At 28.6% G+C, this 17,784-nt stretch overlaps 1 protein-coding gene across 5 annotated transcripts in view; it reads right to left on the bottom strand.

The window, feature by feature from the left end:
* Positions 1–1,808: 1,808 nt before the first annotated feature.
* The window catches only part of LOC118188233 (carbonic anhydrase 1-like), a 104,716-nt gene continuing 88,740 nt past the window's right edge, over positions 1,809–17,784 (bottom strand). For 3 of the 5 annotated variants that reach the window (XM_035358628.2, XM_035358625.2, XM_035358627.2), the window contains 3 exons: positions 17,200–17,306; positions 12,782–12,911; positions 1,809–11,404 (listed from right to left, as the gene is read on the bottom strand). In XM_035358628.2, coding sequence (XP_035214519.1) covers positions 12,783–12,911; positions 17,200–17,306 — 236 coding nt within the window. In that variant the 3' untranslated portion in view covers positions 1,809–11,404; position 12,782. Of the gene's footprint in view, positions 11,405–12,781; positions 12,912–17,199; positions 17,307–17,784 lie in introns of those variants that run through there. The other 2 variants (XM_035358626.2, XR_004758078.2) reach the window with 2 other exon arrangements.

Raw genomic sequence — 17,784 nt, 5'->3', positions numbered from 1 at the left:
AAATTGCAAGACAGGTCGGTGGTTCAGTGACTACATCTGGAGTCCGAAAGTTTTGTTTACGATCGATATCAGGAGACAAATTCAATAATAAAAAAGAAGGAAAAGGCTGAAAAAGGTGCACCACATCTATTGATGACAGAAGAATAAAAAGACTGTGTCTACAAGATAGAAAAATGTCATCAGCGGCCATCAGAAGTGATCTGAATGATGCTGGTGTTTCTGTCAGTTCCAAGAACAATCAGGAGAAGATTAACAGATGTTGGACTGAGAGGTAGAATTCCACGAAAAAAGCCTTATCTTAATTTTCAGCAATGAAAAAAAGACTACAGAAGGCAAAGGAACACATTAATTGGACAGATGATCAGTGGTCACAAGTTATATGAAGTGATGAATGATGAAACTAAGATATCGTTATTCGGTAGTGATGGGCGAAAATATGTAAGACGTAGAACAGGAGAAGAGCTACATCCTGACTGCATTCAAGCTACTGTGAAGAAGCCAGTTAGTGTTATGATTTGATCATGCATGTCAGCAGATGGTATTGGTCGCCTTCATGTCATCGATGGGACACTGAATGCCAGAAAATTCATTGACACTATTCTAGAACCAAAACTTCTACCTTCCATCAGAGATCTCTTTTCCAACAATGCATCGTTTATTTTTCAGCAGGATTCTGCTCCTTGCCACACGGCCAAAATATCGAAAGAGTGGTTTCGTACAAAGAACATTAAATTGTTGTCATGGCCAGGAAACAGTCCTGACCTCAATCCTATCGAAAATTTGTGGCACCGTTTGAAAACTCTTGTTCGAATGAGGCGCCCATCAAATAAAAGGGAACTAATTGAGGCTATAATTGTTTCCTAGCATCATGTAATAACAAAAGAAGAGCTTAAAACTCTTGTCAGCTCAATGAAACGTCGATGGAAGCTGTAATCAAAAATAAAGTGTACCCTACTAAGTACTGATAACTCACTGCAATCATCACTATCTAATGTATATCGATAACTTTTTTGTATTGCAAATAATTGAATTTTGTGTTTTGTATTGAATTCAGTAATAAATTCTATTTAAAATGATATATACAAGTTTGCGTTTTGTGAAACGTAACGTTTTCTATAAGCATACAAAGTTCAAAAACATAAAAATTTCCAAAAGTGATCACAATTTTAGCCACCAATGTATAAATAATTTATGGACAGCAGAAAAATCGCAGTATCGGAGCACGTTGATACCATGAAGTGAACGGTTATAACTAAGCATAATACCTGAGTAGAGTTCAAAGAACAAATGGAAAATTGTGATGTTAAAAAAAGGTTCATTGCGTTTTAAAATACAACTATTCTTTTGTACGCATTATTTACACTTTGGATACATTCTTATGGTATTTGTATGTTTGGTTTTCATTTAATTAGTTTAAATATTTTTTTTTTTTTGTTTGTTTGTTGATTAGCGGGGAGGCCAATGTCCCAGACTGGTCCATGGAAACAATGATCATCTTACTCAAACATCAACTGTAGCTTCTTTTTCGTTGATGTAAGACTGAAAATAGTAAGCATAGTTAATACTTTACAATGCAAAATCGCTAGCTTGACACAATGGAATTATGAAAAACCAATTACATTATTAACCGTTTGTATGCACAGATTGGTAAACTTTTGTTTCTTGCCAGTGCAGAATTCGCCAAGGTCACTACAAAGGACAAGTACCTTTATTATTGTTATATCATTAAACTGGCAACTTTTATCTATAATGATAAAGCTGAAAATCTATAATTATCTATAATAGTAATGTTAAAAAAATAAACAAACCACACTTGAAAGTTAAATTTATTGCAACTTTCAATAAATGCTCTCCTAAAACATAACAAAAATAAACTTTGCATTATTTGGAAGTTCTGCCTTCGTTTGGCACAACAGTTCTACAAATCCTTTACCTTAAAACATACAAAATGCAACACAAAATATTTCAATACTAAACAGACATATATTCTACTAATAAAGTTCAGACATATATAGACTTATAAACATTAAATAAAATATTATATTACAGTAGTATCAACAGTATTGCCTCATGAGATCGTTGTCTGTTGTCTCACTTTTTAATAGTGAATCACTATTAATTGAAAAATCTTTCAGCTCCAGTTCTCAAACTATAGTGATCTAAATTGTACATGACAAGAACAGAGTGCATGTGTATATATATATATATATATATTTGCAATTCAATATTTACTGACAGTTGATTCATTTCTAAATTAGTTCTAAATTCCATTTTGCGTTGACAATATCTACAATCTGCATTCTTGCATAAATAAACTACAGTGTCATCAACTTCATTATTACACTATAGAACAACTCAGATAGATTTCTCATTACAAAGAACATTTACATATCCCTAGAAATATTAAATTAAGTAAATGCATCAGCATATAAAGGTGTGGCTTTCAGGCCGAAAGAACCCCTAACTGTTACATTTTCTGGTGGAGCCCCTACCCAGTGGCGTACAGAAAGGGGCGGACAGCCCTGGGCTTCTGATCAGGAAGGGCCCTCCAAAGAACCTAAGGAATATTTACCTTTCTGCAGGAATATAAAAAAGGGACTTCGTATTCTGGGAAGATGATTATGTAGTGGCGTGACAATTACGCACATGGCAGCTCTGCATAAGTAACATTTGCGCTCATCATCCGTACAGTAACACGAAATTTTTCCAGTAGGTGTAACCAGTTATGGAGAATGCGTAACATTTTCACACAGCCTGTCAGAAGCGATCGATCAGCCTTGCTAATTTTCCTGCTTGTATGCATCATTTCTCCGAAACCATTGGTCAGAATTTATAAAAAAAAAAAATAAAAAAAAATAAAATTACCAGCTTAATAAACCCTAAGTGAGTTTAAAAGGACAACTATTGTGCCTCTCGCCATAAAATTTTAGAAATTATTAATTATGTTAAAAATATCTGATTTTAGAGTTACAGAAATAAATAAATACATAAATAAAATATTATTTTTTAAGAAATATAATTCTATTGTTTTTAATGTAGATCATTGTAATTGAGCATTATTCTTCTACTTTGAATAAAAAAATTAGATAAAAATGCTGATCTTGTTATATAATGCAGTGCATAATATACAAATTAAATAAACATATTAACAATATTATTATGTGGATGTATTTAAAATATTTTAATATTTGGGACATAAAAGAAAGGTAGCAAATACATTATTAATAAAGTAAAATAAGTATACAAATATAATAAGAGTACGAAATCAGTAAACAAAATTTCATGCTCATAAACCAGTCATAAAGATCTGAGCTTTAAAATGTGTTATATTTTGTGGATATTTTAAGGTGCTTGTCTCCATAAGGTATTTAGCAGTCTTTACACGTTAACACATATACAATTTAAACATTTTGTTAAAATCTATACTTGTGCAGTCTAGTAGCTTAAAATTTTGTAAAGCAAATTAATCACAAAGTCGCTGTTGCAAATTATCAAAAGATTCATCATTACGATATGGTTTTGTACGAAGCTGTCATTAGGGCCGCTAAACTGATTAGTAACTTCGAAAGCTGATTTCCAAATTTCAAGGAAACTTTTCATCAGATAGAACAAAATGAAATTAAACGGTTAAGACATTATCTTCAAATAGCATAAGTGGAAAGGATGAAGCTAAAAAGTGGTTTGCTCTGAAAATGTTAAAGTTTATTGTGGAAATGAACTTATATTTGGTATTAAAGACTTTTTTAACAGTGTACGTTTCAGTTGCTTTTTGCGAGAGCACCTTTCCAAAATTGATTAAAAATAACCTCTGATCAACAATGAACCAAGTAAGACTTATGGTTTGGAAGTCTTTTCCATTGAGCTAAAAGCCAGTTGCTAAAACCATCAATTTTGATAAAGCTATAAAAAATTTTCAGAAGTCTAAGCGTGCAAAAAACAGTTTTAACTTTTTTTTTTGATTGACAGAGCAGCATTTTTTTAAAACATAAAAAATGGCAGATTAATAAGCTTTTTTAAATATATGTTTGTCTGCTCGATGCATGTTGTTTTTGCTTTAAGTCTTTAAGATTTCTTGCTTTCCAAATCATTTTATCTGTTTAATTATAGTTAAATAAATTATATGTTTATGTTGACATACGTATGGTAATCATTTCAATAAGGAGGGCCCCAGGAAGATTTCTGCCCCGGGCCTTAATAGTTGTAGGTCCGCCACTGCCCCTACCATCCTTAGAAAAATAAATATTAAATAAGCACCGAAAATACATTAAAATTTAATACACTTTCTATGAAAATTGAAATGAAAATCATTTAGCATAATTTAGTTGTTAGCTAAAATGAAAATCATTCATTTTAGCTAACAACAATAGAAATAAAAAATATTATTTAACTTATCATTTTAGATTTGAGATCCAAGCAGTATCACAATTTTCTAAGTTTGGATTTGACCTGTGGAAGCCCTAGAGGAGGAGTTGTTAGGAAACTCAAAGTTCACAGCCTGAAGACCACAGTTGTACAGTAACATTTACATATTTGAGGATGTCGATTCCGATTTCACATCTACGAAAAGGTTAATCATTAACAATTTACTAAATAAATTATTTCCAATGTTTTACCAAAATAACACTACTAAAATCGTCCATGTTATAATAAGATGAAATATTAATTTCAGATTACAACAGAACTCTCATTCAGTGCCATCAAGGATTTTTAATCCAATAACCAAAATTTTATCTCGTCGTTAATTAAGCATTACTTTTATACAGGAACTGCAAAACAGAACACTTTTCGTTCGCTTGTCTGTCTGCGGTTTTGCAGGTGTTATAACTTTAATTTCCCTATCAATAATCTTATCTTCAATTAAGATGTAGGTATAAGTTTTTATTAAAAATATTCTATATAGGCATGCATACATCACTGAATTCACTTGAAAATATCCAAAGGGAAAATTTTAACAGCCCTCAAAAAGAAAATGAAGACCAACAGAAGTAATCTGAAAGTCAAGAAATGGGAGGTATTAAGCGCACATGAAGAAGATTATTTACGAAGATACTAAATTTTCTGTCATGATTTATGGAAAATTAGCTTTTACCGAAATTACTGTTGTAAAAACAATTTTATCTGAGTTACTCAAGCACTCGATAAAACGAAGGGAAACGCTACTTCTGATTCATTTTCCATAAATAATTATTAATGATCATTCTATGCACTGAATCCACAAAAATAAGTAATATTTTAGATTTTTGTAAAAGCAATCAACACAAAAATGTAAAAAAGAAAATACTTGAGAATTCTGCGAAACTCTGGAATTCTGCATTATATTAATAAATAATTTTTTGGGATTAAACTAACTGTATTTAAGAAAATTAATATACTTCGTTATATATATGTCTTTAAATTTTTGTTCTGTTCTTTTTTATTTTGTTAATTTAACGTGTAGGCTGAAAGAAAAGCATTGAAACCAGTTCTCTTACCCAGAATCAGGTAACTCTACTGGAACACTATTTTAAATATTAAAGAATTTGAAGACCCAGACCATGCACCTCACCTACTTTTGTGTAGGACCCTGAATTTGAGTCACAAATTATATTTTTCACAAAGTTTTATAAATGATTCAAGACTCACTTTAGTAATATAATGCAGTTGTCTTGTCTAGCAAGAAAGTTCTGTGCATAGTACAGACATGACCCCTTCAGCAAATGTCTTGGTTTGTGCTAGAGTAGTGATTGTGTAGCGCTATAGAAGAAAAGAATGATGTCGTCATTAAAAATCATTTTCTTTGATGTGTTAACTGGAGTGGAATATTGATGGAAACAGTGAATTGTGACCATGCGATATCACTCTGAATAGATTTTAAAAAACTCTCCGTAATCTTGAGTTTCTTAGAAATGTTATCGATAACATATTACACATTCTATACAATACATATACTAGATTTTTAAACATTCTATAGCATTTCTGAGGTGACATTCAAACATTTAACGAAAGATTACTACTGTATTCAAAATTAAGTACACTTGTATAATGTTCATAGCAGAAGAGATTTTTTTTTTTTTAAGTTTAATTTTTTTATGGTTGAAACTAATTTATACAACTGTTTGTTATGCAAGTATTTCCATTTAGTTTTGTTAGTGTATAATGAAAACATATTTTGGTATCTATGTTCATAATCTAATAATGAATGTGTACTTTTTACTAAATTACATTAATTAAGATACAATTTAAAATATGCTACATAACTGAATTGAGTAATGAAGATTTCGCAACGAATTTTATAGATATGAAAATCACATGTGATTAATATTATGCGTTTAGAACTGCATCAAATACCTATAACATGAATAAGAAATCCGATATCCTGTTCTTATTAATAAACGGTATGACACATATTTCTTTGAAATATTTTTCTAATCACATTTCATATTCTCTATATTAAAGACCCCTTATTACGATAAATGAACATTTTGATGCACTGAGAATATAAAAACTCAATCACAGTTAAATGCTCAATAACTTTAGCACAATTAAATCCAATTATTGTACAGGAAAATTATAGTTTTGTGCATTAAAAACTAAACATTATATTTACTACAAGTTCTAAGAAAAACATTATTGAGAAGAAATTTTAGTTAAATTGTAAAATTCCTAGGAGGCAATAGTTACAAAAAATATTTAAAACCAACAATTAGTAAAATATTCTCAGCAAGCTGAAAGAAAGACATTTTAAATACAGTTACATGCTGCATAGAACACATGCTTTAAAAGCATGCACAAAAATTTCATGAATCTAAAAAAATGAAAAAGCTTTTTTACACTTAGCTTGTTTGTACAAATTTTTGCATAGATTAATATATACAGTATAATAAAAATATAAAATCAGTTACACAATATAATAGATATATCATATAAAAATACATATTTTACCGTTTTCTATGAACCGCTAAATAAAAAAGTACAGCTTATGAACAACACGCAGTGGTACCTCGGTATATGTCCACTAATAAATACATCCAATTTGGTATACGTCCTGTTTGGGTGTGGAAACTTTTGTTTGGAATAAGGCTTGAGTTCAATGAGCCATAACTGCAAGAACTACACTTATTTACCTTTTTTGAAACGATATTATGACTGCCCATGAACATAAGTATGCCTGTTTCTACTATTTAGTAAATAACCACACGATATTTCTGCATTTTCAAGACATTTTTGTGTTTTTTTTTCCCATATAATTTTCATAAATTCCTTAGTAATGAGTTTTAAGAAAGTTAATGAGCACAGTCAAGTAGCAAAGAAAATGGTTAAAATCACTATGAAGGTTAAAAAAAAAGATTGTTGAAAAATATGAAAATGGCATGTATATCTGGTACTTGGTTACTGCATATCGTATGCCGAGTACAATGGTGTTTACAACCGTAAAAAAACAACGAAGCAATTAAATTGGCTAACGTTGTGAAGGATGGTGAAATCGATCACCAACAAAAAATAGGATTCCTCAGAAAACACTGAAAAACTGATTTTAATTTGGACAATAGAAAACACTTATGTACAGTAACATGAGCAGTGCATCCAGAGCTGGATTAACAACTAAGCAAAATAAGCATGTGCTTGTGCACCACGGAAAGAAGCAATTACAAAAAAGGTCCTTAGGAACTCAAGGAAAGGGACACCACAAAAAATTTCCACTGCCAGTTTTATGATAGAATGTGCTGCAAAACCAAAATAGAGAAAGAATAAATGGGGGGAAAACAAGACTAAATATATGAGAGGATACCAAAATCTTTTAAGTGTTTATGGCCTCTAAAAGTCTTAATCCAAGATCTGAATGCTTCATTTATGTACAGTACACATTTCAAACACCATGTCTGCCTTTTAATACTAAACAGTATTATAACAATAACAAAAGGATTTTTATAATAATAATTTTCCTCCTTTTCCTTATCCAAAAAGTTTGTTTAATATATCTAGAACAGACCAGTGACATATACTGAGATACCAACAAAGGAAATAAACAGTTGATAACAATTTCAAATAGAAACAGATTTGAATTAGTATAGAAGTGTTTCTCCAAGCTAATGCATTGTAGAATGTTAATATTTCACACAGATAATAGAATGTTTTTATAATTTAAAAAGAAATGAACAAGCAAGGCATAATTTTACTCCACTATTTTTAAATGAAGAATTACCTGTGTTTTCCTTTTCATAATAAGTACAAAAGTTTCCTAAATATAAAAGAGACTGGAAGAATGTATAAAGAGTTAATTTTCTATAAAGCACATATTTTTTTTTTAAATTAAAAAATACAAAAATGCAAATCTTTGCACATAATTTAAAACAATTTTGTGATTAGAAGTATATGTCCACAACCAGCAATTGCAAAAATAAAGGCCAGGTAACTGTTGTGGATACAGTGTATTTATCTATGCTTAATCCCACTTTGCATTAATTAATTTATATTTCCTTCAGCAATGAATTGTGTTTATGAATTAAGAACAAACAGAACATAATAAAAATTAAAAAGAAATTCATACAGAATTTAAACTAAATATTATAAAATACCTTAGTTTGAAACATAATGTAAGCTTGAATAATCATAAAAAAGATAGATTTTGTCCAATACCTAAAGTTAGAATTGCCTTTGTTGACTAAAGTACTGAAAACAATACAGCGATTATAAATGAATAAATTTTTGGAATACTGCGTTTTGAAATTGATATACTATTTTACTTTTAAGAATTAATTTCAAAATTATGCATTCTTATTCTTTGAAGTCTCAATAAAATAATGTTTTTCTAAAACTTTTTATGGAGGTTACATTAACATTAATTAAGATGCATTGTGCCCTTCATTAACTTGGGAAACACTGCAAAAGAATATATATAAGTATATAAGATAACTTTATAAGTACATTTTCAATTAAAGAACAATTTGCACTAAAACAGCAAAACTAATCAATATGTATAATATTGATTAAATTAGACATATGTACATATTAAAAAGTTGAAATAAAATAAAAATAACAACAATAACCAATAAGTTTTAATACACTGGAAAATAAATTTTAAATTTACTTTTCATTTTATATATACTAATTTGCATTTAATAAATTAAAGCAATTAAGGCATAAAATGTAAATAAAGTAATTAAGACATAAAATGTAGTAACTAGTCATCATTTCACATTAATCGTACAGTTTAATTATTGTTCCATTATATGCATTAAAGTTATAACATTGCAAATGCGAGAACAACAAATCCAAATACTTAAGCATCAGTATACAATTTATAATACAGGATAATTATGCAACATTTCAACAGCATTCTACGCAATTACTCATAAAAATATAGAAAACTATTAAATTAATTATAGGACTGTTCATTCAATTATCAGACAAAAATATATAAATACTTTGTAAAAAGTCAAAAATTACATAACTGTTTACATAATTATATATGTACATACATACTCATTAAGAAACACATTAATAAATATAAAAAGTTCTGAACAGTATAACAAACTGGCCATATTAGGATGCATTTGACTTAAATGTACACTACTGGTTACATGCATTTATATCTGTTAAGAAAGAATATTGTCCCATACAATGTCCCCTATCATAGAATTTAAAAGCTCTTCACTTCACTGATAAGATTAGAACACCCATAGTATGTCTGTAGTAACACCTACAGTATGTCTGTAGACTGGTAATCATGTTGTAAAACATATAAAGGTTTTTATTTAATTGTAGACCATAGATTAATTTTAACTTATTATAAACATCACCTATATTGTGTCATTAAGTATAATAAAGGTTTTTTTAATTAATTATTGTCCATAGATTAATTTTAATTTATTATTAACATCCTCTATGTTATCATCTATTTGTTAAATATAATAAAGCTTTTAATTAATTATTGACTATATATTAATTTATTATAAACATCATTTATACTCGCTTATTATTACAAAAGCACCCTGATTATGTCCAATACATGCCAAAACTCTAATTCATAATAATAATGAAAATTAACAAACATTAACATGTATTTTGAAAATTCCAGATAAAAGTTGGCTAAATTTTGGTGGAATATTTATTTAGTGATAATTATAAAGGTACTAAGCAAACAGTAACTATCAATTATCCATCCAAAAAGCTTTCCTACATATAATTTTTACAATATTGGCCTTGTCAACTGGCAGTAACCTCGAACCAATTTTTGTGTCTGACAAAAACCACAGGAGCGAAATCAGCCCAAGATGTTAAAATTTTACATAATGTGCATATATCAGACTGATAGTCAACATAATAAACTTAACTTTATGAAGATAAATTTTTAACTATTGGATACTAGTATTATTATGCTATGAAACTATAAGGGATATTAAAGGATTTTATGTATACTACAAAAAGGAAATAAATAATTATTTTAAACCCATTATTATTCAGAATAATTCTGAGTACAACTGTGTACTACAGCATAGCCATATGAATTTTGTGATAAAATTGATATATGCATATATATTTTTGACTAATAGACATTTAATCAAGTTTTCTGCTATGAATGCAAGAAAAATGAATGACATAGTAAAAAAATAAAATAAAAATAAAAATAAAAATAATCATAATAATAATTAATGCACACATATTTAATATTTGGTGACGTTGATTAAAACTATATAGGAATCAAAAGACTATAATGACAGCATGCATTAAAACTATGCAAGTACAGTGTGAAAGTAGGTTTAAAAAAAATATTTAATTCTCCCTCAGCACTTTTAAAATTAATATGCATCCATATGTAGAAGAAAACTGACCCTTTTAAGACAGAAAATTCAAATACTAAAAACGTTAACTCAATTACAAGCAAAGTCATGGTACTTTCCTTTAAGAAAATTTACCAAGAAAAATTCATAACAATATCAAGCTTAAATTTGATATTCCTTAGGGAAGGATTCAAATGCATCTAGTAACTTTTCTACCTGTATCTATTTTGATGATTCATCTTTCCTTTAGAATTAACAATTTTTCTGATGATTTTTAAAAATAATAGATTCATATCAGTTCCAGTGAAATTCTGTAGTCATTATAAATATCACTAAAATGAAACCTTAATTATTCGCCATTTCGAAAGCTTCATATCAAAATTTATTTACTTTAAAATGCAGATGGTATAATGCAGTTTAATATGTTAGAAATATTTTGATGCAACATGGAAATAAGAAAATATTTTAAATCTATTTTCTAATACACAAATTATTAACCAAAATTGATTTATTTTCTAAAATTTAGATCAAAAATTACATATGACTGTTAAGTTCACAATGACAAATATATATTAATTACTAATATACATTTCAGATGTACTAATGCAGATATGTTCTTAAAGATTTGTACTCTGGGGCTGGTTCTGACAAAGAAAAGGAAAAATGAATAATTTCTTTTAAACTTCAGATTTTCAAAAGAGAACACACCACTACAGAAATATTAAGCAAATTATAAGAACTTAAAATTTTCTACTTTTTAATTTTATGTAAAATACAAAAGGATTAACGGTAGGATAAAGTTGTAAATACAATAACATTAAAAGACATTCATTCTGAAAATTTACACAAAATACTATAGTCTGGCATAAATTTGCTATAGAACCAAAACTTGCACGAGACGATGAAAATGGAAACGTATACAACTTTTGATATTGTAAAATCATAAAATAGATGTAAAAAAGCAGCATAACCGAGTTTAATTTTCATTAGAAAATGCTACTATGTGATATTCATCTACATCTACATTTAATTAATAATATTTGATTATCTAATTATAAATTCCAAAATTAACTCAAAATAATTTTTGATGAAATATATTTAGGGGAGTAAATATAATGCAAATTACAGATTCAATTAAATAAATGTATTTAAGAAGTACTAAAACACATTCAAACAAAATGGTAAATAAATTCCGAAAAGTTGCAAAAGTAATTTTAAAATAAAATCACTGAAAATATAACTTATCATCATAAAAATTTAATTTTTTAATATGATTTCAAAGAAGGATAATATTTATTGTAAAGTATTAATAAAAAGAAATATTTATTGTAAGTATAATATTTATTTGTTTAAATATACCATAATTAATTTCTAGCAATAGTTAATGCAATAGATTGTAATCTTGCATAACACATATATAAACAACTATAAAAATGTCAATTTAAATTAAGAATTTTATTCAGATGTTGAAACTTTTTTCAAAAAGTTTTTCAATTTATTGTATCTGAAAATCTGCATGGAAAACATATTACACACTGTGACACAAATTAATATATAATCCTCCCCTCCTCCCAAATTTTTCTTAAGCTCTTCATATACAAAATTGCAACATGGGGAAAATGTCATTTCAATAGCTCTTAAAAAAATTATGTTTTACATTCATTGTTTACTATAAAAATGGATTCTATAAAAACATGAGATTCAAGTTGGGATTAATGTTAAATAACAGACATATAAACTTGTCAGGAAGTATAGCCCATGACTAAATAACCTTACAACAGTACTTTCACATAATTCAAAATTCCTATCAAACTGCAATTTGCAACATCATATATCTGTGTAAATAACTACAAAAGAATTGCTTCCTGAACAAACCATTCAAAATTGATATAAAAATGAAATATGCATTAGTATATCTAACAAATATTATGCTAATATATTTCTTCAAATATTGAAAAAAATATGTACACCTCAAATTCAAATAATCATTAACTAATATTGATATTATAATTCTATCAAACCTCAGCAGACACTCTCAAATATCACTCTGTCATTTAAGGATTGAGGAGGACGATAATTATGTTCCACCAGGCCAGAACTTTCAGAATTTACATCACAACGAGCATTTTTCATCTGCCTAAAACAATTCAGCTGAAAAAAAAAAAAAAAATCAAAACATGAATTTTAAATTTATGTACTAAATATTTATTTGTTCTTGAAAACTGGAAGGAAAAAGAAAGTACTTTTCCATCAAAGGGGCCTGTAACATAAATGTTAGTCAAAAATCCAGACAGTAATGGCAACCTCAAGGATATACAAGGAGTGGCCAACTTCAGCATATTATATGATCCAACTTTCTTCTTTGAAATATGTCATGATCTACCTACTAAAACCTTGACATTTAACACATTCAGTCTTTTGTCTTGCATATCAATAAGTTGCACCAGGCAAGACATTATTAAACAGACATGTTTTATTAATAATATTTATCATTTAGTAATCTCAGAAAAAATACAGATTAAATTATATTCATGTTTTATGTGATCTAGCACTTTCAGTTATTTATTTATTTAATGATGCCATTAAAATTGACTGTTGTTTTAATCATTTCTTTTTCCCATTATTTTGTCACACGTTTGAATTGGAATTTTTATTTTATGAAGCTATTATTTTTCAATTATGAAATGAGTAAAATTTATATTATTTGCATTATTGTGGTTCTCCATATGTATATAGCTGCTTGTTTTTGTTTAAAAAACACCAGAGAACTGCACAAACTCGGCATTGTACGCATTAAACTTTATACATATCACATATTTAGTGTTGTTCTTCCCATGTAAACAGCGGTCTATTTTCATTTAATAAAACATCACTGAATTACACACCTTAAACACTGCATTATGCATTATTGTTTTTGTCCTCATTTACATAGTGATCTATTTTTACTTTAAAAAACATCAGAGAATTGCACAAACTTGGAATCGTGCATAGTATTGACATTGTACACATATTATTACATATTATTATATTGTATGCATTATTGTTTTTCTCCCCATGTGCACAGTGATCTGTTTTTACTTTAAAAAAATCAATTACAAAAACTTGGTATCGCATACAGTCTTGACAATGTGCACATGAAACATTAGATAGACTATTACATCAAACATTAGATAGACTATGATGCATTACTGTTAATACAGTAGCATTAAGGTTGCCAAAATAAAATCATTATGAAACAATGCAAAAGTAAAGTTTTTACGACAAAATCATAATCTAACATGGAAACTGTCAAATTTCGCATGCTCTTTATTCTTCACTTTAGGCGATTTAAATTTCAGTAGTTCAATTATTAAATAACAATAGTTTCATAAAATAAAAAAAATTCAATAGCTTTCATATTCGATAATGTGTGCAATAAAATGATGTACATATTAAGTGTGTCAGTGATAAAATATTATTTTTCATATTAAATGTGTTGATGATAAAATGATGTCATATTAAATGTGTGCAATAAAATGGTATCTGATATGCAGTGTGCAATAAAATGATGGCACAAAGAAATGATTGAAATGATCCTACCCAATTAGCATGATAATGTTGATGACGTTCAATTAACACGATAAAATTTTGTTTTGCATACATTAATGCTATTGACCATTGACTGTATTGTTTTTCCGTTGCGATTCTAAATTCCAGTCCCTAAATTTTAATGTAAGACCTGCAAGAAATGATAAGTCACAAAACCAAGTTTTATCATTTAAATCTGTACACTATTATACTTGCTTCTCGATTTTTACTCTATACGTATTTGTTTATAACTCATGAAATCACTGCGGAAATTTACATCTACTTAGCCACCTTACACCAGTATATAATAATAATTCTGCCTATTCTTCTGAATGTTGCATTTCTTTTGCATTTAATATTTTACTGACTAGTACCTGTAGATGAAATATGCAGTGGTGCATAAAAAAAACTTGGGAATTCGTCATCACTTTTGTATAGAGTTACAAATCCATTTATATGACCTTTTATTTTTCCTACTCCATTGTTGTTACTAAAATTAATTAAAAAAGTGGTAGTTTCAGATTAGTGAGGAAGCTTTTAAAACAATTGAATATATCTATACCTTTCCTTTCTTTCAATGATATCATACCCAACACAATTTTACTCTAGATGTATAATCTTTAAAAACCACACGAATAAAAATAATAAATTGTGTAGTGTCCCTTATATCTGTCTGCACGTTAAATTCATGCAAAAAACAATGGCTAAAAGGAATTGAAACAAAAACCTGTCAATTTTTGCAGTTTATTCTAAAATGTGTTTCCACAGAAAGTTCGAAATTTTGTAATACCACTTGCTATTTGTGAGAAGTGTCTTCTAAATAAAAGTCATTTAAGACACTTTTAAGAACTACATATATACAGAATGTATTTGCACTGTAGAGATATTAGGTTATATTGAAGGAGACATGAAAAATGAGCAATGTGACTCAAACCTGGACCTCTCGAATATGCACCGAGTTTATTACCATTACACCACGAAGGCATGCTGGAAGAAGAGAAAAAATACTTTATAAGCTCTTAGTTTTTTTTTTTTTTTTTTTTTTTTTACCTAATTTTATTTTTTCTAAGTTATTGTTTTGTGGATGATCTATGTTGTGCTTACATACTGAAATCATCTCCTGTCAGCCATGACCAACCGAAAATTGTTTGCGATCAACTTGGTGACTATTCTTTATATACAACTATATCAAAGAAAAAAAATGGCCTGCTTATTAAATATTTAGGAGCTGTAATAAATCTAGGATTTTGGTCAGGTGGGCTGAATTCATAATAATTTTGCATCATTGTTACGCCTTTAAATTTTCCTGGAGCGAACGAAGGCGTATCTAAATTTTGACACTGCTTCTGAGAAATTTACCTAGAAAGTTCATTTAGTAAGTGAACTGAAGTTCTTTAAAGTATTTAGTAAACATTTCTTATACATTTACAAAAATTCACCTTCCTTAGATGATGACATTCATTCTAATCCAGTTCTTCCTAATACTTTCAAAATTCTAATATTTTAGATTTCCACTTTTCATTACTATTATCAGCAATAGATGACACTAAGTTTCTTTTGTCATCGCTCTGCCCATTGCATTAGACATGATCCATTCAGGACACGCCTATTGTTGTCCATTCAGGACACGCCTAATGTATCAAAGTTGCTGTACATGGACTACCAGCTGATTCTGACTCCAAGGAAATTGAGATGGAAATTATTGCTACAAGATTTCAAATGATAAAAGTTACTCAGTTTATGAAGAAAATTCGAGACCCTGTGATAAAACTTCCTGCCTTTTTCATTTGGTGAAGAGCATCTACTCTCAAAAGATGGTTTTGGATATGTATATCAGAATTAGACATTATAGGACAAGTGCAAATGCTATGATTTGCTTTTGTTTCCAGAGGTTTGGCAATGGTCAGATCTGCAACAACTTGCCCAGATGCATGAAGCGTAGTCAGGGTCACTTGACCTATAAATGTACTTTCCATTAAGAAGAGAAGCCAACATGCATCCATTGTAAGCTGGATCACATGGATTCATCAAAGAAATGTGAATTTTACCTCAAAATTCCCATCAAGAAGAAAGATTAAAAACTCGCTTGGAGACCGAAGAGATCTGCTGACAATTATGTTCATAACATATCAGCACTTGAAGACAAATTCTTTTCAGTAGCACAATGTTCTCGACAACATAAACAGACCAAAAGTTTGGAAATGTCAGAGATTAATTTAAATATGGATGAAAGAATAAATAATTTCTTCAGCAAACTCATACAAATTGTTGAAAAATACAAGAGGATTAAAAAAATTGAGAAATCTTTTGCATATACTTAGTACCATAAATATGATTGCTAGAGCATAATTTTGAATTTCTATTTCCTTTGTAAGATGAATTCTCTATCGGATTTTTTTTGGACTTTCATTCCTAATATCTCCAATTTCTCACTGGGAAATTATCTGATGAACACTCTACATGAAGTGCTCTAGTACTATTATTTTACTGAGTTGGACATATGCTGCTATGGGTGATATTCACGGCAATACTTGAATAGACTAGACTGGTCTAGAATCACTTAATGTTAGGTGCTCCTCAAGCATGTACTTGCAAGAGCCAGAATACATAAGTAAAATATGCAATAACAGGGCCATATAAATGAAGTTGTACCCATTTTTGTAGTTTTCTTTTACTTTTTCCCAACTAACAGAGACCTATATCTGATCTAGAAAGCGAACGAATTTTATTCAAAATCTGTGTCAAGCTAAGGTTGTTTTTCTGTCTAATTTTATATGTTCCACTGTAATGTTTCTCCTCTAATTTAATAAACCAGATTTTATTTTAAACAATTTAAATTTTTATGGAGCAAGAATTATAATATTCAAATTACCTGCTCTGCTGATACAGTTATCGGATTCTTGAAAATTATCCATGTCACACTTTCATAACATGGAGGAGTTGTTAAAGAACCACTATATGTCCAGTACGAATGCTCTGCTGTGAGAAGAAGGAAATAAGCAAAGATTTAGAAATTAATGAAAGAACACATACGTTTAACTTTATTATATGTATCAGTGGTCTCAAATCCAAATTGCAAATGAGCCAAGTGCTCAATTTGAAAACAGCTGACAGACCAGAATTTTTTTTTTTTTTTTTTTTTTTTAATTAAACGAAAATCTTAAATTTTACTTGCTAAAATTTATTAAAACACATGTATACAATAATATTAATAAAGCAAAAGAAAAAAAATTCAAATTTATATTTTATCTGAAATCTTAAGGTTGGCATGTGCAAGAAATTTCTCTTGGTTAACTTTGTAATTCAAATACACTGACAGCCAAATGTTAAATTTTCAGATTGACATTTATTTCAAAATATTTTAATATGTTACTTCATAATTAAATAACCTAATTTAAATTATACTAAAAGTAAATTAATTTTGAAAACATTTTAAGTTTTCAGGATACGCTTTCCA

Source organism: Stegodyphus dumicola, chromosome 10, assembly GCF_044657685.1.
Source record: "Stegodyphus dumicola isolate Sdum_Otavi_A_Nest chromosome 10, ASM4465768v1".
NCBI lineage: Eukaryota > Metazoa > Arthropoda > Arachnida > Araneae > Eresidae > Stegodyphus > Stegodyphus dumicola.
Note: the sequence above shows the minus strand (reverse complement) of the source record. Positions and strands in the feature narration are given on the sequence as shown.